This window comes from Equus caballus, chromosome 14 (genome assembly GCF_041296265.1).
Source record: "Equus caballus isolate H_3958 breed thoroughbred chromosome 14, TB-T2T, whole genome shotgun sequence".
NCBI classification, from domain to species: Eukaryota; Metazoa; Chordata; class Mammalia; order Perissodactyla; family Equidae; genus Equus; species Equus caballus.
In genome coordinates this window covers 107,106,110-107,132,229 of record NC_091697.1, presented here as the reverse complement: position 1 = coordinate 107,132,229, position 26,120 = coordinate 107,106,110, and the positions used below count along the sequence as shown (strand labels likewise).

Here is a 26,120-nt window from a genome sequence, read left to right as displayed (position 1 = left end):
GTAAAACAACTTAGGTAGGGGACCTTAGATTTTTGCTGTTTTCCCCCTTGTTTTTAATATTTGCCTTGTGTACACTTAATTACAGCAATTTTGAGTCTTTTGAGGGTGTTCAACTTAAAGTTTTCAGTGGAAGAATGATTTTGTATCAGTTTATGCAATGGATTAAGATGCTTCATTAATAACAAATACATGGATAAAGAGAACAGATTAGTGCTTACCAGAGGGGAAGGGGGTTGGAGGGTGGGCGAAAGGGACAAAGGGGCATCTGTGTATGGTGATGGATAAAAATTAGACTACTGGGGGCAACACGATGAAGTGTATTCAGGAATTGATAAACAATAATGTACACCGGAAATTACACAACATTATAAACCATTATAATCCCAGTAAAATTACTTTTAAAAAAAGATGTTTCATTATGGTCACAGGTATAAATAGGTTTGAGAGCAAGCACACCAACTGTCGGGATGCACACCTCCACTGGTGGAGCGGAGGAGCTGGGCAGGCGTGCTCTGGAGGGGCCTGCTGACAGGCAGCACTCCGTGTGCCATGGGGCTTCAGCAGCTGGGTTTTACAAGGACCTGGAAAGCTGCTGTTAATCTGGCAGATTGCTTAAATGGAAGTCAATTGAGAACTTCCATGAGTCAATTATTTTCATTAAAAGTTCTTTAGTTTTGTATGTTTTATCTCATGGTGGGTTTGACAAGTACCCAGTTCTTCTCTTGCTTCAATGGTAGAGGCTCTGACTTTACTCCAAATATTGACGTATCAAATGCTGCTGTTATTAACATGATTTTGGAGGGGAAGGTAGAGGGCATTTGTAATTTGAGAAGAGGGGCTCCCTACGTTATTCTGATGGATCCTTGTGTACCCTCCTAATGTTTTTCCAACTTGTGACACTGGTACAAAGAATGGTGAGTGTATGCCAGCCTTTTTTCTTTTTTTTAAGATTTTATTTTTCCTTTTTCTCCCCAGAACCCCCTGGTACATAGTTGTGTATTTATAGTTGTGGGTCCTTCTATTTGTGGCATGTAGGATGCTGCCTCAGCATGGCCGGACTAGTGGTGCCATGTCTGCATCCAGGTTCCGAACCGGCGAAACCTTGGGCCACTGCAGCAGAGCACACGAATTTAACTACTCACCATGGGGCTGGCCCCTATGCCAGCCTTGTTAAAATTTTTAAATCTTACAGTATATATTGGGGGGTCTTGCCAAAGAAGTATATTTGGAAGGACCACATTTCAATGACTATGTGGTAATCCATTAGATGAATATAAAATTGTTTCTCCTGTTAAAGAATAATATGGTTGGTTTGTAATTTTATTATTTCAGTGAGCGTTCTTTTATGTGTGTTTATATACCTGTGGGAAAGTAATTCATAGAAGTGGCATTACTGGGTCAAAATGTGTTGTTTGAACATTTAAAATTTTAGTAGGTATTGCCAAGCACACCAGTTTTCACTTCCATCTTTGTTGTGTACACTGAGAATTCCAATTTTTCATTTTTTGCAACTGTGCTAGGCATTAGAAGATTTTTCAGGAGTGGATGAGATTATCTTGGGCCAGGCAAATTTGAATTTGTCAGTCTGTCAACTTCTTTAATGTTCTTCCAACAGAAGTCATGGCTGTCAGGGGTCTGCTAGCGTGAGGCTCTAGCTTGTATTCAGTTTTTGTTACTGACTGTTTTAAGACGTGCTTGGTTTCCTGTAGGCAGATCCAGAGCTTCCTCTCTCCCTCAGTTCTTTTATGTTTTAACTTCAGGAAAGAGTACTTGGCAAAAAGGAACAGACCTACTATTAGTCTTGCTGCTTTTTGCTGTTACCCAGAAGGCTGTTTTATTCTAACAGGGTTGTATTGGTACATTGACCCTTACCATATAATTTAATTTTTTTAGTGGAAAGTATATGCGTACCAGCAGCTTTGTTCTTTACATTTTTTAGCTCTTTACCATTAGGAGCAACCTTCTCAAAACTAGCAGTGGAAAATTCAAAGAGAAGTTATATACACAAACAGTGGAATTTGCTGTTCAGTAATAATCATTGACTGTTTACCATATGCCAGGCATTTTGTGTGCATATCTCACTGACTTTTCAAAATAACCCTGAAGAGAGCACTGGTTTTATTTGTTTGTTTGTTTGTTTTCATTTTTACAAACTAATATTTTAAAGCTTAGAGTACATTTAATTTGCCTGCTGTCAGAGTTTATACACTTAATTGTGATACTGAAAGATCTGTAATCGCCAAGCATAGTACATTATGTAACTTATATTAAATTTACTAAGGCAGAGAAAAGTATTACCACAAAACTTGTGTGTTATTACTGTTTGTGTTAACACAAAAGTTTTGTGTTACATATTTATGTGTTTGCGTAATCCATTAACTGTCACAACTAAACTGCACAACACAATTGAAATAATCCTGTCGAAATGATATGATCAGTCAGCATGTGCCACTCAGCCTCCGAATCCAAGATCACCTTGCCAGTGATTCATCTTAATCCAGTAAGCGGGAAGTCTTAGACTGTATGGCCTGTCTACGCGAGGGGAGTGTTGCAGAGTGAACCTGTAGGATTGTTCTCGATGACTGGCCCGTCTGCTCGCTCTCTCCCTACTGTGGTCCATGGCTGTGGTCCTAGGTTAAGTCAGGGAGCTGTTCTCAGCTTCTTGATGTTTCCCTGTTTGAACCTAGCAGACTCATACTCATCACCAAGTAATAAGTGCTGCCAACATTGTGGTATAGTTTCTTTCTGCTCTTGCATGTAATTTCTATAAAAGGGGAGTAATTTTTTTTTATTGAGTTATTGATAGGTTACAATCTTGTGAAATTTCAATTGTACATTAATGTTTGTCAGTCATGTTGTAGGTGCACCACTTCACCCTTTGTGCCCACCCCCCACCCCACCTTTCCCCTGGTATCCACTAAACTGTTCTTGGTCCATAGTTTTAAATTCCTCATATGAGTGGAGTCATACACAGATTGTCTTTCTCTCGCTGGCTTATTTCACTTAACATAATTCTCTCCAGGTCCATCCATGTTATTGCAAATGGAATGATTTTGTTCTGTTTTGCAGCTGAGTAGTATTCCATTGTATATATGTACCACATCTTCTTTACCCATTCGTCTGTTGCTGGGCACTTAGGTTGCTTCCACGTCTTGGCTATTGTAAACAGTGCTGCAATAAACATTGGGGTGCACAGGACTTTTGGGATTGCTGACTTCAGGCTCTTTGGATAAATACCCAGTAGTGGGATGGCTGGATCGTATGGTAGTTCTGTTTTTAGTTTTTTGAGGAATCTCCATACTGTTTTCCATAGTGGCTGCACCAGTTTGCATTCCCACCAGCAGTGTATGAGGGTTCAAAAGGGGAGTAATTTCAATTAGAAGAACTGTTCTTGGTCTTGTTGGAGAAGAGCAAGTTATAGTCTTTTGTACAGATACTTGTTGAAAATACAAAGGAAGGTGAAGTGTTGGACAGTAAGATTAGAAACAGGTCTGATATATGCCGTGGTGATCTGAGGGTCTTGGTGAATGTTCTTTTCTACATAGTTTGGAAGTCTTAGGCTAATCTGGGACATTTAAACGTGTGTGTGTGTGCATGTGTGCCCACTAGCCTGCACTCGCATTCCCTGTGTGGTGGTTGACACGACAGTATATAACGTGATATGGTCAGCTTTCCTAAAGGCATGTGTTTTCTTTCTAGGTATTTTGATTACAACCATAGCTTCCAAGGGAGAACTGCAGAATTGGCCTGACCTCTTACCGAAGCTCTGCAGCCTCTTGGACTCTGAGGACTACAACACCTGTGAGGTGAGGACTCCTGCTGCTTATATAAGCCTTCTCTCTGTCTCTTGTCAGGTTGTGTATTAGCAACCTTGGGGAAAAATATTTCCTCGGAAACGTACCGTGTCAAAACTTAGAAGCCTAAAATTACCTTTCTGTTTTACGTTAGCCATCATTTATCTTAGTGTTATCTATAAAGACTGATAAATTATAAAACCTCTTTACTATATTTTCCAGAAGGAAATATCTTCTGTTTTTGTATTTTAAAACAGTTCCTGGGGGTGTATGTATGTAATAAACACAGCTTAATCAATTGATGTGGTACTTTTCGAACATAGTCTTGAATTTCCCAGATTTGCAAACCATGAGTACTTTTTCAGCTTCTCTGAGTTGTCTTTGTGCCTCTTATTGTACGACACGTCTGGGGTATGTCTAGTCTGGTTTTAAGTGTAGATTAATTATCACCTCTTGATGTTTGCTGCTGATCCAGTCAGTAGCAACCTTTCCATTTGAGGAGGTGAGAGGGAGTCTATGGATTTCTTCTCCTCCAGTTTCTCACTGTTAATGAGTACTTTAAGTATCTCTTCCATTAGTCAGCTTCTAGTTTTGGTAGAAATCTGTTTTAAATGGAAGCCATTTCAGCTGTTCTGCCTCTCCAAGGCACTGACTCCTCTCCCTCTCAAAAAAGAGCAAGGCTTGGGGCAAGCTCCGCTGGCCTAGTGGTTAAGTTTGGCACACTCTGCTTTGGCGGCATGGGTTCAGTTCCCCGGTGTGGACCTATAGCATTCTTTTAGTGTCCATTCTGTGCTGGTGGCCCACATACTGAAAAACAGAGGAAGATTGGCACGGATGTTAGCTCAGGGGGAATCTTCTTCAGTAAAAAAAAAAAAAAAAAAAAAGGCTTGGCGCCAGGCCAGGCAGGCATAACCTAAGAAAAAGGTGGTGTTTTGACATGGCAGCTTGTTGCCAGATCTGACTTGGGGAAGAAAGGGAGCTAGGGAGAGGAGAGAAGTCTCTAAAGTCACTCTTCTTCCTCCCTAGGAGAAAAGAAATCTTGTGTTATCATATATACATTCTCCAAATACTGCCCTGGAAATACACTGAGTACAGAAAACCTGAAATACTATTTAGCCGTCAAGTAACAATTGATTAAAATTTAAATAGTGCTTTGGTATAATGGTAATAACATAAAAGGAGATCAAAATTTTAAGCAAGCACTTGGCCAAGAGTAAAAAAACTGCAGTAATCGCAAAATTGTGGCGCCACTACATAAGTCATGTTTCAGAAAGACAGTGTTCTTGGGGCCAGCCCCGTGGCTGCGTGGTTAAGTTCGCTCACTCTTCGATGGCACAGGGTTTCACTGGTTCAGATCCTCGATGCCGACATGGCACCGCTCATCAGCCCATGCTGAGCTAGCATCCCATGTGCCACAGCTGCAAGGCCCCACAACTAAAATTAGACAATTATGTACCAGGGGGCTTTGGGGAGAAAAAGGAAAAATAAAATCTTTAAAAAAAAAAAAAAGGGAAAGAAAGACAGTGTTCTTAAATTAACGGCTGTGGAGAATAAGCACTGAGGTGCTGCTGGTGGAATTATAGACTGTGAAGTAGGTGGTGGAGGTAACCTTGGCTTACACATTGTGTACAAGAGCTCCAGGTGAGCCCCCCTTTGGTGTAAAAATGGTTATAGGGAAATAGCTGCCAATTTGAATTGCCTGCCCTTTGAACAGATTTTGTCACAATTACCCAATGAATGATTTAGATATAAGTAATTTTTTAATGGTATTAAGACCTCTTTTTGTGGTTTGAAAAGAGGAGTGGTGCAGTGGTTAAACATGCTTAATACATAATTGTAGCGTTTTACATTCAGTTTTAACACACTGGTGTTCAATAAGAGAAGAATGTTGACTTAAAATTGGCAAGAATATTTCAGGAGAAGTTAAGTTTTTGAATTAGATAGTATTTATTACAATCCCTGCCAACCAAAATATTGTCGTTTAATGCTAAAATGAAAATGTACCATTATATTTTAAACTGAATTTTAGGTAACTTAAAGTATAATGATTTCTATCTTAAAATTGATGATTAAATATACAGATTTTATGAGGCATAACTTTACGTGGACAGAGAACATTAATCCATACAAATTAGTCGATTTTCCTCAATTTGCTTTTAAAATGACTTCATTTTTAATTAATTCTAATAATTTAAACGTCTTTTACAGGGAGCGTTTGGCGCCCTTCAGAAGATATGTGAAGATTCTGCCGAGATTTTAGATAGTGATGTTTTAGATCGTCCTCTCAACATCATGATTCCCAAATTTTTGCAGTTCTTTAAGCACAGTAGTCCGAAAATAAGGTATCTCTTTAGCCAATATTAAATTAATTTATAGAGTCTGATTTAAGCTTGACCACTCCCTTATTTTGCATTACCTAGTAGTACTCTGGTTAGCACAAGTTGTAGATGTTCCACAAAGGTGAACTTTGATAATTGAAATTTACTTCTTTAATCACAAAACCCATGAAATGTTGTCTGATGAAATTTTCGTTGAATATGCTAGTTCTCTACCTTCTTTATGGTTAATTACATTTGTCGTGGGTAACAGTCATGTTTTTAAGCTGCTTTATGGAAGGCTAAAATTCATTGTGTTTAGGGGTTGTTTTTTTCTTTTGTTTTAACTTATGAATCTTGCCAAATACCAATACCTTCGTTTGCAGCTGTGTAATAACAATTCCTCCAATATGACATCTAAATTAAGTAATTTTAGCTTGAGTTTTACATGATTTTAAGCATGAAGGTGGAAAGATTTTGAATACACTCTCGAGTTGCATGGTGGGCCTAGTTGGCTGCTCCTCAAGTTAACCTGGTAGGCTTTGTTTTCCTCTATATTCCCTAAACAGTGCCTGGCATGTAGTTGAAATACTATTCCATTTGGAGTATTAAATTGGCCTTTGATTAAGTTTATCGTCATCAGTTGTCCTATCAAGCTGTGATTGTCCTGTGGCCTTTATCAGTGTTGAAGAGGGCAAGACTCTAACTTCGCCAAAACTTCCCCAGGCTTCGGTACTCTTTGTTTTTCTTCTCCAATTATATATTTTTTTTCTAACTTGACCTTTGCCGGTTGTTTCTATGGAAGTTATTGCTCTTTCTTCTGATTCTCAGTTGCTTTGCTTTTTGTTGTTTCCAGTTTTCAGTGCCTCGTGCTTTTATGTGGAATGATCAAACGTCATATTACTGTTTAAAGTAGAAATTATGCAATTCCTAGAGGCAGTTACTCAGGGATACCCAACTGCATGGACTTGAGTGCATCAGCCATGACTCTCAGTTCAGAGCCCTTTGGGGCGTACTTCAGGATCCCAAGCTGTATTCCACAAGATTATGGTGTCCAACAATGAGACCAGAGGAAATCGGGAATCTTTTTCTTGCTTAAATTCTCTATTTGGTTCTTAGTCTTTTACCTACATTTAATTTTAATTACTTTTCATCTTAAGTGTTGTACTTTCATCTTACAGTGTTGTGCTCAGAATGGAAACTTAATAGATGTTTATTTGTGGTAGTGTCATACAAATAAATAACATTTTCAAAATAAACTGTCTCTCTCCCTGGCATAGTTGACTAGATAGAGGAGTTCGCGATCCCTAAGAAGTTTCCCCCTTTTAACGTTTCAACTAAAGTGATGCAAGAAAGTGTGATTGGCATAGTTCTCTTTACTTCTAAGAAATTCACTTTCTTGTAACTAATTCTCAGCCATTGAAAGAAGAACAACAGAAAAATCCAAAAAACAATGGTTACACCATTGCTGGATATAAAAATTTCTTTTGTAGTTTTAATACATTTTTGTAGATGGTCATTTGTTTAAAACTTAACTAGGTAGAGTTCAGCGATACAGAAATGTATGTGTTCAGTGAGTGTTCGTTACTACTCATTTGAGACGGTGTTGTACATCCTGTTAAAATTACTCTTCATTTTAATGGATATTTGGGTAAATGACTATCTGCTGTGCACTGAATGTCTTCCATCTTTATATGGTTTATTCTACATTATTATTGAATACCTTATTAATACAGTTTAACTGGTGTTTACTATGTACCCCTAAAAGTGTTTTTCTCTCTCAAAATAACTGTTGAACTTTGGAAATATAGTTTTATCCATCACATGACTAAGCAATTTAAAAATCAGAGACATTTTATTTTCTTAATCATACTAGAGGTACACAAAATTGGGTTAGGATTCTTAGCACGTGACACGTTCTCATCATAACCTATTTCCATTTGGTCTTTAGTTATTAGGGGTTTTTTTTTAGTAATAAGCACTGGAATCTACTACCAAGAACAAAAGCTAAGGACCTTGACAACAACCCGCCTCGAATCTGAACTTTAAAACTTCCTTGCCATTTTTTAAAACACAATTTCATTGCATATATATGTAAAATGTGTGCATATATATATCTTTGTTTTTAACTTTATAGAAAGTATTATGCTGAATTTATCTTGGGTGACTTTTTAAATTTAATATCATGTTGCTCAGATTCATCCATATTGTGTCACCATAGCTCATTTCTGTTGACTGCTGTATACTATTCCTTTGCATGACGGTTACATGCGTTAGTCGCATCCTCTCCCCCACCTTGGTCTTCAGTTTTTGCTGTTGTGGATAATGCTGCTGAAAACATTTGTAGGCTTGGCTTTTCTTGTCTATTTGTAAGAATCTCTCTTAGGAGGACATATAAAATCTTGGGAAGGAATTTCTGGGATGCAAGACACATGAATGAATAAATCAAAGAAATAACATCAAACTGTTTTCCAATTTGGTTACATCAATGTATACTCTTTATTAACAAAGCAAAAGGTTCTCTGGGTACACATACTTGGCATTCGGTATTGTCACACATTTTAATTTTTGCCAGTCACATTGATCTAAGATGGTATCCCTTTGTGGTCTTGATGGTTTACTCTTCAGTCATTAATCATGTGGAACATCTCCTTTGTTGATTGGCTGTACATTGCGGTGCCTTTTTCTGTTCCTACTTTTTTCTAGTGCATCATCAGAGGAGGAGGTAGATAGGACAGATAATAGTAAATAAATAGCATAATTTCATCTTAAATTCTGTGGAGAAATAATGAGAATGGGGGGTTAGACAGTGATTAGAGGTATTTTTATAGGAGGTTCTCTGTGAAGGTAATGTTTGTGCAGAGACCGTGAGCAAAGTACTGCCTCAGTCCCACCTTCTCTGCCTTGCAGTTTCATTTTCCCAGTTGCAGTTACTCATGGTCATCTGCAGTCCAAAAATATTTCATGGAAAATTCCAGAAATAAACAATTCATAGGTTTTAAATTTCCCTCCGTTCTGAGCAGCGTGATGAAATCTCGCAGCGTCCTGCCCGGGACATGACTCATGCCTTTGTCTAGTATATCCACACTGTATACGCCACGATCCACCCACCTGTTAGTCACTTAGTAGCCGTCTCAGTTATCAGATCGACTGTTGAGGTATCACGGTGCTCGTGTTGAAGTCACCCTTATTTTACTGAATAATGGCCCCAAAGCACAAGAGTCGTGGTGCTGGCAACTCAGATATGCCAAAGAGAAGCCGACAAGTGCTTTCTTTAAGTGAAAAGGTGAAAGTTTTGGACTTAATAAGAAAAAGAATCATATGCTGAGGCTGCTAGGATCTACGGTAACTTTTATTGCAGTATATTGTTATAATTGTTCTGTTTTATTATTACTGTTGCTAATCTCTAACTGTGCCTAATTTATAAATTAAACTTTATCATAGGTATGTATGTGTAGGAAAAAACATAATATAGAAAGGATTCGGTACTGTCCCCACTTTCAGGCATCCACTGGGGGTCTTGGAACATATCTCCCTTGGATAAGGGGAGACCACTGTAAACTAGCAAGTCTTTGAAAGATCAAAGCGAAAGAACATTTACAACAGGAACAGCAGGTACAGAGGCCCTGGAGTTAAGATCAAGCCTTTTAGAGTGACAGAAGAACAGACTTTGTAGCATAGTTGGAAATGAAGATGGAGGGTTGGGAGTGGCCACGTAACAGAGGAATGTCTAAGCCAGTAGTCAGCAAACTGTGACCCATGGGGCAAGATCCAGCCGTGAATGTTTGAGCTAAGAATGATTTTATATTTTACAAGGTTGTGTTTAAGTAGGGGAGGGAATGAAGCTGTCATAGAGGTTTTATGTGGCCCACAAAGCTTGAAATATTTACCATTTGACCTCTTGTAGAAAAAGTAGGTTATGTTTTATTGGAGCAATCTGAACAAGGATGTGATGTGATTGTATTCATGTGTGTCAAACAGGTTGTAGTGGGGTTTGGCACAGCGGAAGTGAGGAAATGAGTTAGAACCAGTTGGGATAATCCTGGTGGGAGATCACTGTGGAACGAGGGGGGACCTGGAGGTAGTGAGAAGAATTGGATCATGGCTCTCTTTTTACAGGGAGTGCCATTAAGAATTGCTGTGGGATTGAATTGGGTATGTTGGAACACACAGACTATAGACTATTCCTCATTTTTAGTCTCAAGGAATGTATACCCATTATTTTTAAACCTGTAAGTATATAAAATAAATTCCCACATGCCCCCACTCTTCAGAGGTATCCACTGTTAAAAATGTGCCTATGTCCTTTCAGACACTTCTCACTTTCACAGAAGCACTGTCATATTGCCCAGCAACCCTCATTGTTCACTTAATATATCACTCACATTTTTTGTGTGAATACCTAGAGAAATTTGACTCATTCTTTTTAGTGGGGTGAGTGTGTGTATGTGGCTATACACACACCATAATATTTTTTATGGAGGAATGTTTTAAGTTCTTGCCAATCTTTCATAAATAGAAAAAAGCTACAATGACTGTATGTTAAATTTTAAATTTTGTTTCTAGGTCTCATGCTGTGGCATGTGTCAATCAGTTTATCATCAGTAGGACTCAAGCTCTGATGTTGCACATTGATTCTTTTATTGAGGTAAGATTTGTCGTCCCCTGCTTTGTTTTTGAGAAAGTTAGGAAATACTCATTAAATGTAGTTTTATAGCTATAATAATTTGTAATTATGAACTGTCAATATTTAGTTAAATTATTTCTGATAGTATTAAAATTGGGTACAGTATTGGCTTTGTAATTTTTAACTGAAAAGCTCTTTTCCTCTGTTACTGAGTTTTCTATTTGTATGGTGATACAAACATTGATTATGGAGTGTGTGTGTTTTTAATATCTTCACTATAAAAATTTCTGCTCCAATATACTATTCAAATTGCATATGGAAATGAAACCTTCCAGCTCATTTGCAGTATTTGAAACATGAAACATTGGTAAGGTTGGATCAATTTAACCTGATAAAGAACCTGAAGGCACAGACTAAAAGGAAGGTCCTTCTATTTTTCCATTGGTTTCCGTTGTAAAAGGTGTCAGGGAAAAAATTGACTCCTAAATCTCAGCGTGCATTTTCTAAAGGCACTTTTTAACTTGATAAAAGCAGAAAGACAACAAAAGGATAATTTTCTGACCATAAATTTCTTTTCAAAACTTCTACCGCTTGATAACAGCAATTGTGAAAGAATTGTTCCTTAAGCACTTTGCTTTATTTTCAACAAGTGAAATTGAATTAAGTAGTCCATTCCTTATCGTCTGTCCTTGAAAAAAGTCCTTCAGAGGCCATAACTGCTGGTATTTCTGTTAGGAAATATAAGAAAGGGGGAAAAAATGTCGTTTTTCTTCTTATCACTTAAATTGACAAGCTTCTTTCCGAGCATCTTTTACTAATGGACTACAAGTAGTGCCATTAGGATCCTCTACCATTTAAAAGTTGAAACCAAACATGTCTTGAATGATTTTACTGAGTACCTACTGTGAGTCAGGCACTGTGCATGGTGCTAGGGATACATAAGTAAATTTTATGCCTCAAGATGTTTTCAGTCTGGTTTGGTATAGAGGGTAGTGCGTGGCTTGATGAGCAGTGCTAAGTGCGCACCTGGGATCCAAACTTGAAAACCGGGGCCACCAAAGCACAGCGTGCAGACTTAACCACTACGCCACCAGGCCGGCCCTGGGATTTTACTTATTTTTTTAAATGATCTTTTCACTGCTTTTAATGCATGGGTGTATGTTTGTGTGTGTGAATAAAGTAAAACCTCAGGAGTGAGATGGGGAACCTTATTACTTTTTCTTCTCACATCCCACTAGCATCCTCTTACAAAGAGACAACTTGTTCTTGTAGTGGTGGCTTGTTAAAGTAGCGAAATGAGTGTGGACTTATTTATGAGTCTGTGAAAACCAGATTCTGATCCCCAGCTGTCTAGCATGTTACTTACTGTCTGAACTTCCGTTTCTTTATCTGTAAAATTGAATAATAAATCTTGGGGTTGTGAAGATTAAACGAAATAGTCAGTTGTTCATGCTGAGATTTTTTTTTTTTTTTTTTTTAACCTTGTAGGGAAACTTGTTAAGAATAGCATAAGATCGATTGCTGCTTATTTTTTCAGTTGACTTGGTAGACAGCAACAGCTTAGGGTTGCGTTGTCAGAAACCCGGTATATGTTTCCTCATTATTGATGCTTTTATAAAACTTGTACCTTAGGAATCAACTTAGGAATCAGAGTTGAGGAGCTGGCCTGGTGGCGCAGTGGTTAAGTTTGGGTGCTCCATTTCAGCGGCCTGGGGTTCGCCCATTCAGATCCTGGGTGCTTATCAAGCCATGTTGTGGTGTCCGACATACAAAGTAGAAGAAGATGGGCACAGAAGTTAGCTCAGGGCCAGTGTTCCTCAACCAAAAGGAGGAAGATTCACAACAGATGTTAGCTGAGGGTCAATCTTCCTCACCAACAAAGAAAAGAATCTGGGTTGTTAGGAATAATTTCTTGACAGACAGTAATTTTGAAGGGTAAATCAAATGGTCTTTTAATGATTCTCTCTACTTCTGGGTGAGCTGAACGAATGCCCCTGTGTCCTAATGACATGGTTTTATTCTCACAAACTAAAAATTACCTCAAAACACAACTGATCATACTCTATCAAAGAATGGCTTTAGATCGCTTACCAAAATCATAATTTTTGGAAATTATCCTACATTTAATTGCCTTACTTTATAACCTAATATTGTAGGCCAGTTTATTCAGTCTTTGTATTGTATCTTCTTAGGTTTCTTTAAATGTTACCACCTTGCAGATTACTGGTTATTATATATAAACCTTTCTAATATACTGGAATATTTTAACTACAAAAAAATATTTCTTGTGCAATAGAATCTCTTTGCATTGGCTGGTGATGAAGAACCAGAGGTACGAAAAAACGTGTGCCGAGCACTTGTGATGTTGCTTGAAGTGCGAATGGACCGCCTGCTTCCTCACATGCATAATATAGTCGAGGTAACACAGGCAGTTTAAAGGCCTGCTCCTTGTTGTTCCCCCAAGAAAAATCCTGGGCACAAAGTTTACGATGTGAAACCGCTGTTTGCCAGTTTATTTAACACATAAAAAATAGGATTGTCATAGGGTTAGAAATTATCTTTATGGTGATTTTTCTTTGATGATATTTAAGATGTTAAAGAGGGGAGAACTTGTTTAAAGGAGTAGATAGCTTTTAACCAGGATAACTAGGAAATATTTAGATTGTGTTTTTTAGATATGGGTTAGGCTAAATGATCCATAAAACTGGTAGATTAAGTGGCATGTTCTTGTGTCACTGGAGTTTAGAATTTAAAGAGTTGTTTTCTAACCATTCCTGGTAAAATTGATCTGATGAACTTGTGACTTATGGTCCCAGTGAGATTTCTGAGTAGAAAATATGTAACCATTATAGTTAGTTCCAGCAAACCATTTAGATTTTAAAAGGCCCTCTTTCAATCTCCATGCAATTAAAATAACTTTACTAGGAAATTCTAAGTACATTGATCACTGTTTAGCCATTTTTAAAGGAAGGAATACATGATAACAAGGTATAATTATTATTAGAACAAAATAATTTGGGCAGTGCTCAGTACTGCTTGCATCAGACTCTGCCACCTGGCTTGCCTGTTACTGGATGTAGTTGTACATGAGTGATATATGGCTTTGCAAGTGTATTAAATAGGACGTTATCTAGGTCCTCCCTTTCCCTTCCAGAAGGCCATCTGGTGTGGAGAGGGAAGGTCTTTTCCTAAAGGATGGGATCTAAAACCTGGGAGAAGAGAGTTAGCACCTATAATGTGCAGCAGCTCTCATTCTAATACCTTAGCAAGGATAATTGTAGAGATGAGGAGATGTAGCAGCATGAGATGGGGATAAGTGACGTTTTCTCTGATGAGCCTCTTCTCTCTGTGAAGTGTTGTGAAGAGTCAGTGGAGCTGGTTGAAAGTTGGCAGGAGAGATTAGAGTTACCCCGAGAGTTACAGCCATTTTATCGTTTGCTGGGGCCGTGTCACAGCGGGAGCCTCATGTATAATGCTGCAGGTCTTCAGCCGTGCTCAGCTTAGTGGTGGGACATGGTGTGGGTGTGGTGGCAGCTGGCCTGTCACACTGCTGTGTCGTCACACTTTGTCGTGTGAGATGTTTCAGTTAGGCAGAGGATGGGTACGAAGAATTTGTCCGTTGACCCCAATTCCAGTCTAAGGTACACTGGGAAATTACACACGTCCCTTTGACAAATACAGTTTTGTTTTTGTGTGCAAGGGCTTTTTTAAAGGAGGATAGACACTATGTCTTTGGATAGATTGGGGAATCAGATGTTCCTCCAACAAAGAATGAATTTTGCTTGGTATGTTAGAGGACATGATAGGCCTGTTTTGTTGGAAACTACAGATTAGAGTTGCGTTACAAAATGTCACTACTTTGCAAATTAAAAAAAAATTAACTTTTGTAATTGTGTATGTCAGTATCTCTCTAAATATGTGAAAGTATATCCATTACAGGAGACAGTTTGAGTGGTTATGTTGTAAAAAAGATTCTTCATTTTAAGAAAGGTATTAGGGAGGTTTTTACTTTAATGTTTCTGAGAAGACTTAATGTTTGATTATTAATACATTTTAAACATCTCAGTGGTTTTATGAAACGAAGTACACCTGTACGGGAGCAGGTAAACAACACGTGTTGAATACTTTTCGTTAGGCAGAGTTGTAAAGCGGTAGTTCTAAGTGTGCGTGCGTGTTGGAGCTGACTAGGAAACTTGTTTCAAGTCCAGAGCCTGGGTTGAGAACCACTCTGAAGTGCAAGGCCATGGCAGAGGACCCTTATCTTGCTGAAATGGGATTAGGTTTGTTTTGATTGTATGATTTGAATTGATTAATTTTAACTGTAAACTTTTGTTTACAGTACATGCTACAGAGGACCCAAGATCAAGATGAAAATGTGGCTTTGGAAGCCTGTGAATTTTGGCTCACTTTGGCTGAGCAACCAATATGCAAAGATGTACTCGTGAGGCATCTTCCTAAGTAAGTGTTTCTTCTTATGGATGCTACCTTTGTTCTTAAATTTAACAGTGATTTTTCATTTTTATATTTTTAGGTTGCATTCTTCTGCCACCAGGGACTGAAGTTCTGAAGAAGTCAGACTTAATTTTACTGTTGGCAGAAGTAGAGAGAGTTTTCAAGAAGCAATTACATTTCTTTTAATTATGTGAGGATGGTTTATTCTAAATCATAATTAATTTTGGGTAATTCAGGACACAGCTCCTTTTTTTAATAATCCTTATAGTTTGACCATGGACTCTGGTCGGGATTTTTTCTGAAAAAAATCATTTCCTGCTAGTTGTGATGCTCTGAAATTTTTCGTTAATCTATTGTTAATCCTATTTTTAACCCAGTGAATGCTGTTAAATCAGGTTTTTGTTTTGCTGAGGAAGACTCACCCTGAGCTAACATCTGTTGCCAATTTTCCTGTATTTTGTATGTGAGCCACTGCCACGGCATGGCCACTGATAGGCGAGTGGTGTAGATCTGTGCCCAGGGACTGAACCTGGGCCGCCGAAGTGCCATGTGCTGACCTTACCCAATGGGCTGCTGGGGCTGGCCCCAGTTATTTTTTTAAATAATGTTTTTTCCAGTTTTGTAGAGTTATAATTGACCTAAAACATGGTATTAGTTTGGTATCTACAGCATAATAATTTGATATATGTATTTGAAAAGTAATGCTTACTTTCTTTTGAAAATAAAGTAATACAGGCTTGTGGAAGAAAATTAAAATGCAGAGAACTTAAAATCTCCTAGATTTTCACCACCCTGAGTATTCACTGTTAGTATTTTTGATGTGTTGTCTTTTAATGTTCGTTTGTTTTCCCTTGTGTTGGTACCGTATACCAAATACCGTGTTTTCAGGGTGTTTTTAAACTTGGTAGTATGTAGAGCATTTAACAGGGCGTCTACCTATAGTTAGTGCTGAAATGTTTGGTTATACTCTTTTCAGTTATTGTAGCTTGTGTGCTGTCTGAATCATAAATAATCCTGGAGTGAGCATCTTTCTTTGTCCGTAAGTGGTGGTTTCTTTTAGGTGGAATTCCTGGAAGTGATTTTTACCAAGCTCCTAGGGTCTGAGCATTTTAAAGCTTCTTCGTAAATATTCCAAATTGTTCTCTAGTGAAGTTATGCCACTTTACACCCCACCAGCAGTGTCCTGTCACATCTTTTGCCAGCCATTAGTTATAATTTCTCTAATCTTACCAAAATGGATAAGCAAAAAACAAAACCATTTGTTTTCTTTTTTTTCAGTTTTTTTTTTATTGAGTTATTGATAGGTTACAATCTTGTGAAATTTCAATTGTACATTAATGTTTGTCAGTCATGTTGTAGGTGCACCACTTCACCCTTTGTGCCCACCCCCCACCCCACCTTTCCCCTGGTATCCACTAAACTGTTCTTGGTCCATAGTTTTAAATTCCTCATGTGAGTGGAGTCATACACAGATTATCTTTCTCTCGCTGGCTTATTTCACTTAACATAATTCTCTCCAGGTCCATCCATGTTATTGCAAATGGAATGATTTTGTTCTGTTTTGCAGCTGAGTAGTATTCCATTGTATGTATGTACCACATCTTCTTTATCCATTCGTCTGTTGCTGGGCACTTAGGTTGCTTCCACGTCTTGGCTATTGTAAACAGTGCTGCAATAAACATTGGGGTGCACAGGACTTTTGGGATTGCTGACTTCAGGCTCTTTGGATAAATACCCAATAGTGGGATGGCTGGATCGTATGGTAGTTCTATTTTTAGTTTTTTGAGGAATCTCCATACTGTTTTCCATAGTGGCTGCACCAGTTTGCATTCCCACCAGCAGTGTATGAGGGTTCCTTTTTCTCCGCAACCTCTCCAACATTTGTTGCTATTAGTTTTAGATATTTTTGTCATTCTAACGGGTGTAAGGTGATATCTTAGTGTAGTTTTGATTTGCATTTCCCTGATGATCAGCGATGATGAGCATCTTTTCATGTGCCTATTGGCCATCAGTATATCTTCTTTGGAGAAATGTCTGTTCATGTCTCCAGCCCATTTTTTGATTGGGTTGTTTGATGTTTTGTGGTTGAATTGCGAGAGTTCTTTATATATTAAGGATATTAAGCCTTTGTCAGATATATGACTTGCAAATATTTTTTCCCAGTTAGTGGGTTGTTTTTTTGTTTCAATCCTGTTTTCATTTGCCTTGAAGAAGCTCTTTAATCTGATGAAGTCCCATTTGTTTATTCTTTCTATTGTTTCCCTTCTCTGAGAAGACATGGTGTCCGAAAAGATCCTTTTAATACTGATGTCAAAGAGTGTACTGCCTAGCTTTTCTTCCAGAAGCCTTATGGTTTCAGGTCTCACCTTTAGGTCTTTAACCCATTTTGAGTTTATTTTGGTGAATGGTGAAAAAGAATGGTCAATTTTCATTCTTTTACATGTGGCTTTCCATTTTTCCCAGCACCATTTGTTGAAAAGACTTTCTTTTCTCCATTGTATGCCCTCAGCTCCTTTGTCAAAGATAAGCTGTCCATAGATGTGTGGTTTTATTTCTGGGCTTTCAATTTTGTTCCATTGATCTGTGCACCTGGTTTTGTACCAGTACCATGCTGTTTTGATTACTGTAGCTTTGTAGTATGCAAAACCATTTGTTTTAATATATTGTCGTGTTAGTGGAGTCATATTTTTTTCAGATGTTTACGGTACTTGGATGTTCTCGTTTTCATATAGGCGAGTTCTTTTTCTTTTCTCACTAGGAAAGCAACAATTCCATCTATATTTTATTCCAGCCAATCTGGAATTTATTTGGGAGTAAAGTGAAAGGTGATGTGCTAAATGGATTTTTTCCTTCAGGAAGTCAATGTATTGATTTTTCTTCCTTTTCGCCCTAACTTGTGATGTCGCTTTTATGATATGGTTGTTTCTTACTATAGGATTGTATCATTCTAAAAATCCTATAAAGAGATGTTAATTCTTATAAAAGCTAAAGAGATTTTATTAATGAAAACCCAAGCTATAACATTAGGAGATAATTACCGATAGTACACAATTACAGCTAGATGCTCCAACTCTGTCATTAGACTAATAAAATCTAAACGTCCTTGGAGCAGGTGGGAACTTGGTAGCAGGCTGAAAAATCAGCACTTCCCTTTTTGCTGTGCTGATTAATTAGTGCAAACATTGTAAACAGCTCAGTGCCAGCATAGCTGGGTTTGATTTATATGTCTTCCAGACCACTCTTTGGGAACCATTTTTATATAAAACAAGGCTGCTTTTATTTCAGTTGAAATAATGCATTGTGAAGATGGGAAAATATCAGCATGTATCTGATGCTGACATAAAAAAAAATGTGATAAAAGAGCTTGTTTTTCCAAATAGCTCTGTTAACCAGACTCTTGTTTAGGATGAGCAAAAAAGGTTTGCCTGGGCATCAAAATTGTATATATAATGAGATCGCTCTTCTTTATATGGACTCACAAAGAAAGTACTCATGTGACAAGGGATGACATTAAATTCTTTTTTCTGTTTCTGGGCTGTATAGTCTGCTCTGTTTTTTTTTAAGCAGTAGTATACTCTTAATTATTGAACATTTAATAATGTTTTTTGCTACCTGGTAAAGCAGGTCTTCATTTCCTTTCTCTTTTTCCTCCAAAATTATTTTTACTTTTTTCCACCTTTATTCTTGTACATTGATAGCTCCTGGGCCTGTAATTCATGTAGAACAATTAACCCAATGCCCAGCACATATGTAAGTATTGAGTAAACGTTCATCGTTGGTATTAACATTATTGCCCTTCCGTGATGTAGCATAGAAAGTTCTTATTTTCAGTGGCTACCTTAGGCTTCAGGAGAATGATTCTTAACAGTTAGACCTCTTCAAAGATACAGTCTGCCTTGCATGATTGGAATTCAGCAGACACACGCCATCTTGCCACATGGTCACAGTTAACTCCCGCATCTCTTCCCAGCCTCATTTTCTTACTTGCCCAGCTGTTTGGGTCCTTATTTCCTGCACATCTACTTTTATTCTCTCTCTGGCACAGACGTTGTGATCCACACATCAACTGCACTGACCATCAGCCTCCAGCTGCCCTGCATCTCCCCTGCTCTGGATTAATTGAACTCTCTTTGCTTCTTGTGCAATCCTGTTGGGAAAAGCTGCCTTGCTGGGAGGATTGATGGCCGTAGCACCCATGGCCTTCAGCGCCAAGTGGACCTTCACACACCTGCCAATTTGTTCTGTTCCAGATCAGCTTTTGTCTTCCATTCACCAGAGCAGCTGTTTCAGACCTTTATCCCTCTTCTGAAGTTCTCTTCATTCAGTGTGTGAGCACTTCTGTTTATAGGGGAAACAGGGCACCCTCCATCTTGCCCCAAAATTAACAGATATCTTTTCATGTGAGTTATCCTTTTCCTAACCAATCTATTTATGGTCTTGGATGGCATGATTTTTTCCTTATTCCAGGGACCTCACTCCATCAGGTAAGATGTATTCTCTCAACTTTCCCCTTCTGTTGCGTCTTCTCCATAACTTTTTAACTTGCTGCCATTTCTTCCATCTTAAAAAGATTCAGAGAACAGATGAGGCTCTGTCTTCACTTACCTCACCTCCTGTTTAGCTCTTCAGTACTGTACAGTCTGCCGTCTGTCCTCAGCACTTCCCTGAAATTATCGACAAAGATCGTAAATGATTTAACTATTGGTGATGCAGATGGACCTGGTTGTCCTACAAAATGCCTGTAGCTTACAAAATATGGTTCTATGTGTTATAAATTTTTTCTTGTTCTTTTTTTTTTGTGAGGAAGATTCATCCTGAGCTAACGTCTGTTGTCAATCTTCTTCCTTTTTTTTGCTTGAGGAAGATTAGCCCCAAACTAACATCCATGCCAGTTCTCTAATTTGTATGTGGGATGCCTCCACAGCATGGCTGGTCTGCACCTGGGATCTGAACCCACGAACCCCAGCCCTGAAGCAAAGTGTGCAGAACTTTAACCACTTAGCCATCAGGCTGGTCCCACTATGTATTATACGTTTTATTTAGTTGTGTTATACTATCTAAATGTTAAATTACTATTAGTCTTTCTCTTTTAGAATTTAGAAGGACTTTGAGTGTGGAAGTTTGGCTGGCTCACATTTTTACATCTATCCAGGGGATTTTAAATCCCACTGCTTCTGTTTCCCTGTTAGTAGTGCTTTAATTAACGAAGGCTTGCAAAATTATCTCGTTGATAGAAGAGTTGTGCTAAGAAGTGGTTTCACACCTATTTATTAAGTTGACGTTAGAGCGTGTAACTGAAGTAAGGCCTCAACAAAGGCTGAAGACAGTGTAGGCAGTGAGAGTTTCTTGTGTCCGGTGTAGGGAAAGAATTGTCTTTGGAGTCAGGCCCAACTGGTATTGAATTCTGACTCTCCCATTCACTTAAAGCTTATGACCTTGTGGAGATAATGTAACCTCCCTGAGCTTGAGTTTACTCCTCTGTAAAATGGGGATCACTAGATTAGAAGGAAGGAGCCTGTTGATCAGCCCACAGCTGGCACTCTGAGCCTGAGTTTCTTTTGCCTCTTCATACTTCCACTCTTTTCCCAGGACAGTTAAAGGTAGAATTTGGAAGCAGAGGACTGTGGACTTTGTTAAACGTTTACAAAGTGTTCTGGTACCTTTTGTCCTCAGTAGACTCTTTCATGTGTGTTTGATGGGCCAGTGAGAAAAAAATTACCAAAGCTTAAAATTATTACAGCCAAAAATGGGGGATGTTTGTTAGTATATTTTGCATAAATTCTTAGGGGAGAAATTGCTGGGTTTTTGTTATTGTTTTTATTTCTAAGCACTATATATATATATTTTTTAAAGATTTTATTTTTCCTTTTTCTCCCCAAATCCCCCCAGTACATAGTTGTGTATTTTTAGTTGTGGGTCCTTCTGGTTGTGGGATGTGGGATGCCGCCTCAGCATGGCTTGATGAGCAGTGCCATGTCCGCCCCCCAGGATCTGAACCGGCAAAACCCTGGGCCACCAAAGCAGAGCGTGTGAACGTAACCACTCAGCCATGGGGCCGGCCCCCGTAAGCACTATTGACAAGCTATCATATTCCCACTAAGATTCCATCCATTAAGTCTGTGCCTGAATATATAAAAGGCCTGAGATGCATGTCAGGAGTACTCATCATGTGAGAAGGGCAGACATCACAGAATATGCGCCAAGACCCGTGTTGGCTGAGGTTAACTCACTCGTATTGTGGTTGTGTCCTCATATTACTAGTATACATATGGTTGTTAAGACTTTTTAATAACTGTGTTGAGATCTTTGTTTCATGAATTCCTTTCCCTCTAGGTTGATTCCTGTGTTAGTGAATGGCATGAAGTACTCAGATATAGATATTATTCTGCTTAAGGTAAGGAAGGTTTTCTGTGAACAGAGATTATTTTTATTGACTGAGTAAATCTTTGAATTTGACTAGTAGAACATCCATTTAGCATAGACTATGTCAATAAGCTTTCCGTTGTATATTCTGTGCTACAGAGTTCAAAGACAGAAGCAAACAATGGATTTGGGTGGAAATTGATCCAGCTTAATTGGAATTAAGTGGTGACCCTAGTAGACTTAGCTTTAATTTTCTGTTGATTCAGATTACCTAGAGTTTATTTTAAAAGATCTTGTAAATATGATCTGAATTTGATTCGGGTGCTCTGGATCATACCAGCTGGTGGTAGGCAATCTAATGCAATTGAAGTACCCGTCACCTGACAGGTGTTATATGATAGTCTTTTCTTCCCTTCACAGGAACTGTTCTCTGCACAGGGAGTGGTTCTTATTGAAGGATTAGGCTTCAAAATCCTGTGCATGACCCCATCTCTGGATATTCTGATTCTTTTACTCATGTGCCTATTATTAGCTTAAAATGAATAACACCAAAATTTTCCCTTTTGAAAAAACAGGGTGATGTTGAAGAAGATGAAACAATTCCTGATAGTGAACAGGATATAAGGCCACGTTTTCATCGATCAAGGACAGTGGCTCAGCAGCATGATGAAGATGGAATTGAAGAGGAAGATGATGATGACGATGAAATTGATGATGACGATACAATTTCTGACTGGAATCTAAGTAAGCCAGAGAGGGAAAAGCAGAGTTGTCTGCTTTGATAACAGTATTATCAAGAAATAATTCACGTATCATACAATTCACCCATTAAAGGGTACAATTCAGTGGTTTTTAGCATATTCACAGAGTGGTGCAACCATCACCACAATGAATTTTGGAACTTTTCCGTCACCCCAAAAAGAAACCGCATCCCCATTGCAGTCACTCCCCATTTTCTGCAAGTCCCCCAGCCCCAAGCAACTACCAGTCTGTGTTCTCTCTCTCTAGGTTTGCCTGTTCTAGACTTGCCCTATAAATGGAATCCTATAGTGTGAGGTCCTCTGTGACTGTCTTCTTTCACTTCGCACGTTTTCAAGATTCATCCATGTAGTAGCATATTTCAAGACTTCACTCCTTTTTATTATGGAAGAATAATCCATTGTATGTGTAGACCACATCTTATTTATCCATTCGTCAGTTGATGGACATTTTGTTGTTTCTCCCTTTGGGCTATTGTGAGCAAAGATGCTGTGAACTTTTGTATAAAGTTTTAAGTGTAGATGTATGTTTTCACTGGGTCATATGGTAACTGTTTAACCTTTCGAGGAACTGACAGACTGTTTTCCGAAGTGGCTGTACCACTTACTTTCCCACCAGCAGTGTCTGAGGGTCCCTGTTTGTCTGCATCCTTGCCAACACTTGTCTGTCTTTTTATTACAGCTCTTCTAGTGGGTGTGAAGTGGTATCTTTCTGTGGTCTTGGTTTGCATTTTCCTGGTGGGCTTTTCTTATGTTTAATCTTCATTATATTCCTTAAGAAGACTTCTTACCTCAAACTCCTGTTTCTCAAAAGACTATCTATTGTTTGATACTATAAAATAGAAACATTGGCCACAAGCTTTTCCTGTTTTCCTAACATAAACTCATTTTTTGTGATAATTTGCATGACAATTAGCTGATTATCATGGATAATTCTAAAATAATATAAATTGCTTTGTCATATTAAACTTACAAAATATGCTTTTTTAAATCTGTTAGCTTCCAACCTTTGCTGCAAATCCACATCATCTGTTGAGCCGGCATCCTAGGCTGCACTCTGATTAAATAACTCTGGGGAGGAACCGAGACACGTCTGTTTCACTTGCTTGCTTGCTGGTTTTTAAAGCTCTGCTGCTCTAGTTCAGGGTTTCTCAACCTCAGCATTATTGACATTTTAGGCCACGTAATTCTTTGTTGTGGTGGCTGTCCTGTACTTTGTAGGATGTTGAGCAGCATCCCTGACCTCTGCCCGGTAGGTGTCAGCATCACCCACACACACACAGTTGTGACCACCCACAGTGTCTCCATACATTGCCACATGTCCCCTGGAAAACACAATCACCCCTGTTGAGAACCACCACTGTAATTCAGAGTTGGGATTTCTAGGACCTGATGATGTGGTTAAGAACATAAATCATCAGCCTGGACTGTGTGGTTGGTTTGGTTAAATAGTGGTCATTCCTCTGTTGCCAGTTTAGCTTCCTATAACTAGCAGTTGCTCAGAGTGCCTGATATGCATTGCCCTGAGCCAGGGACTTTGTGCACATGCCACGTTTAATCTTTCCAGCAGCCTCACGTAGGTAAGGAAGCTAGAGAGAAACTTGCCCATGGTTAGCACAGTCCTGGTGGCACGTCTAGTGTTGGAACCCAAATCTCACACAGGACGGGAACCCACAATCTTTACTGCTACACAAATTACCTTATGTGTACTTCAACTTTCATGTGGGCAGCAGGAGGGGTTTGTGATTACAATATAGGTAACTACCAAAGAAATAATGTACATTGAATTGGGGGAAAACTACTTCCTCTTTACGCCCCACCCATCTTTACATGTCCTTCCCTAAGTTTTTCTGCGCACATACAGACAAACACATGTGTATCTTCGTTTTTGGAAGGGAGGCTGACTTTGCAGATTGAAATCAGATTATATGTACTCTGCTGGCTCTTTTCCATGTATCATTTAACTAATTCTGTGTCTGCACATATAGATTCATTCTGTTTCATAGCAATCTATTCATTTGTAAGGATCTATTATACAGTATAACTGAGACCCTTGTTGAGGAGTAAGCTGTTACTTCTGGCCAATGTAAAAGCTTTTTTTTTTCCCTAAGGATTTTACTGTTGTCTACTAGTTTGTGACTAACCGTTTATTATGCCTAGTTCACATTGGGGGAAAAATTTGGATACTTATATTTTCGTTCTTTTCAATTTTTTTGTTCTTTTTAAATTAACAGTAAATGAAATCTGAATTGATGTATAATTCCATAGTTAATAGCTCCTTTGTCTGTAAAGAATGTTTTCGAGCATATTTTATGCTTCACGTGCTGGTGACTTTTGATCCATTTTATTTGCCTAACCCCCACCTAAGTCATTACATATTTGATTCTGAATGATCTACCACTAGGAATGTTAAGTAGAAATAATAAACGTACACATTGTGCTGTGGGATTTTAACAGTGGGCATTGTGTCCTAGAAGCATTAAATTGAGTGGAAAAGTATTGATTTTAATTTTCTATATAGACAAAAGAATTCTCATATGACAGGCATGTACAGAATAGAGTGTCTTTATAATAAGCTTGCTAATTGTAATTCTTGGTCATAAAAAAGTATTCTTGTTAATAGAATTTTTTTCATGTGACAGACTGCCTCCTCTTTAATTGAGTTCTTTGAAACTGCAGAGGTATGAATGAAGTGTACATGCAACAGATACTCATTTTATGTATATATATAACAAAATGATAATAGACGTTAATGTTATATTTTTGAATTAACTATTTCCTTAGGAAAATGTTCTGCTGCTGCCCTAGATGTTCTTGCAAATGTTTATCGTGATGAGCTTTTGCCACATATTCTGCCCCTTTTGAAAGAATTACTTTTTCATCATGAATGGGTTATTAAAGAATCTGGCATCTTGGTTTTAGGAGCAATTGCTGAAGGTAAGTCGCAGTTACCTTTGAACTGTAGAGTTCTCAGTTGGCACCGCTGTGGCCAGGCTGCTGTCAGGAATTGTTACTCTCTAGGGAAAGACCGTTCACTCTTGAATTCACACACCCCTTTGCTCTTCTGTTGCTGATGTGGGGTAGACAAGACTGTGATCCACGTTTACCTTTAAAAGACTGTTTGAATCTAAAAGCCATCTTAGGATAAGTTTTTACTTTGAACCAGTTAGCTATTATTAATTAAAGAGCCGTAGGTTTACTTCTAACCCCAGTCAGATATTTTGCAAATGCTTCTGTTAAAGGGAACAGAATGAGAGGCCTCAGATGTCAGAAGCATCCCCATTGCTAAAAAAAAATAACTTTGTTCCATAGGTAAGTGTAAGAAACATGCTGAGTCAAGAGTGTTATCATCCTCTACAAAGGGTTGTTATTCTGTCCTGGCTGTATACCCCTGTGTACAAAAAACTGAAGTATCTTACAAGCATTTCTGAAAGCCATCAATTGTGTAGCAGACGTAAAATATGAGCTCCTAACCCTACTGGAAGATACATAGGGGCAGTTAGCTCTATTTCAGTTTTTTTTTTTTAACAATTTCGGGGCATATTATTACAGCACAGTCATGCATCGCTTTACAGGAGGGACATGTGAGAACTGCATCTTTGTGTGAACATCAGAGAGCGTACTTACACAAACCTAGATGGGTACAGCCCACTACACACCTAGACTCTAGGTCCTAATCTTATGGGACCACCATCGTATATGTGCTCCATCACTGATCAAAACGTCATTAGGCAGCACATAAGTGTATATTTGTTGCAGTGGAGATGATCTGGATATTTTTTTATGGATGCGTGTGTTGGTTTAGTATTTA

The 26,120-nt window shown here is 38.4% G+C and overlaps 1 protein-coding gene across 8 annotated transcripts in view; it reads left to right on the top strand.

Annotated features, from left to right (window-relative positions):
- The window catches only part of TNPO1 (transportin 1), a 91,133-nt gene that overhangs the window by 41,183 nt on the left and 23,830 nt on the right, over positions 1–26,120 (top strand). For all 8 annotated transcript variants that reach the window (XR_011425269.1, XR_011425270.1, XM_023618213.2 and 5 more), the window contains exons 5-12: positions 3,700–3,806; positions 6,003–6,136; positions 10,676–10,757; positions 13,033–13,155; positions 15,076–15,194; positions 21,522–21,582; positions 22,127–22,295; positions 25,094–25,246. Coding sequence is in view for 6 of the 8 variants with exons in the window: in XM_023618213.2 (XP_023473981.1) it covers positions 3,700–3,806; positions 6,003–6,136; positions 10,676–10,757; positions 13,033–13,155; positions 15,076–15,194; positions 21,522–21,582; positions 22,127–22,295; positions 25,094–25,246 (948 nt within the window). In the remaining 2 variants the exon portion in view is untranslated. The remainder of the gene's footprint in view (positions 1–3,699; positions 3,807–6,002; positions 6,137–10,675; positions 10,758–13,032; positions 13,156–15,075; positions 15,195–21,521; positions 21,583–22,126; positions 22,296–25,093; positions 25,247–26,120) is intronic.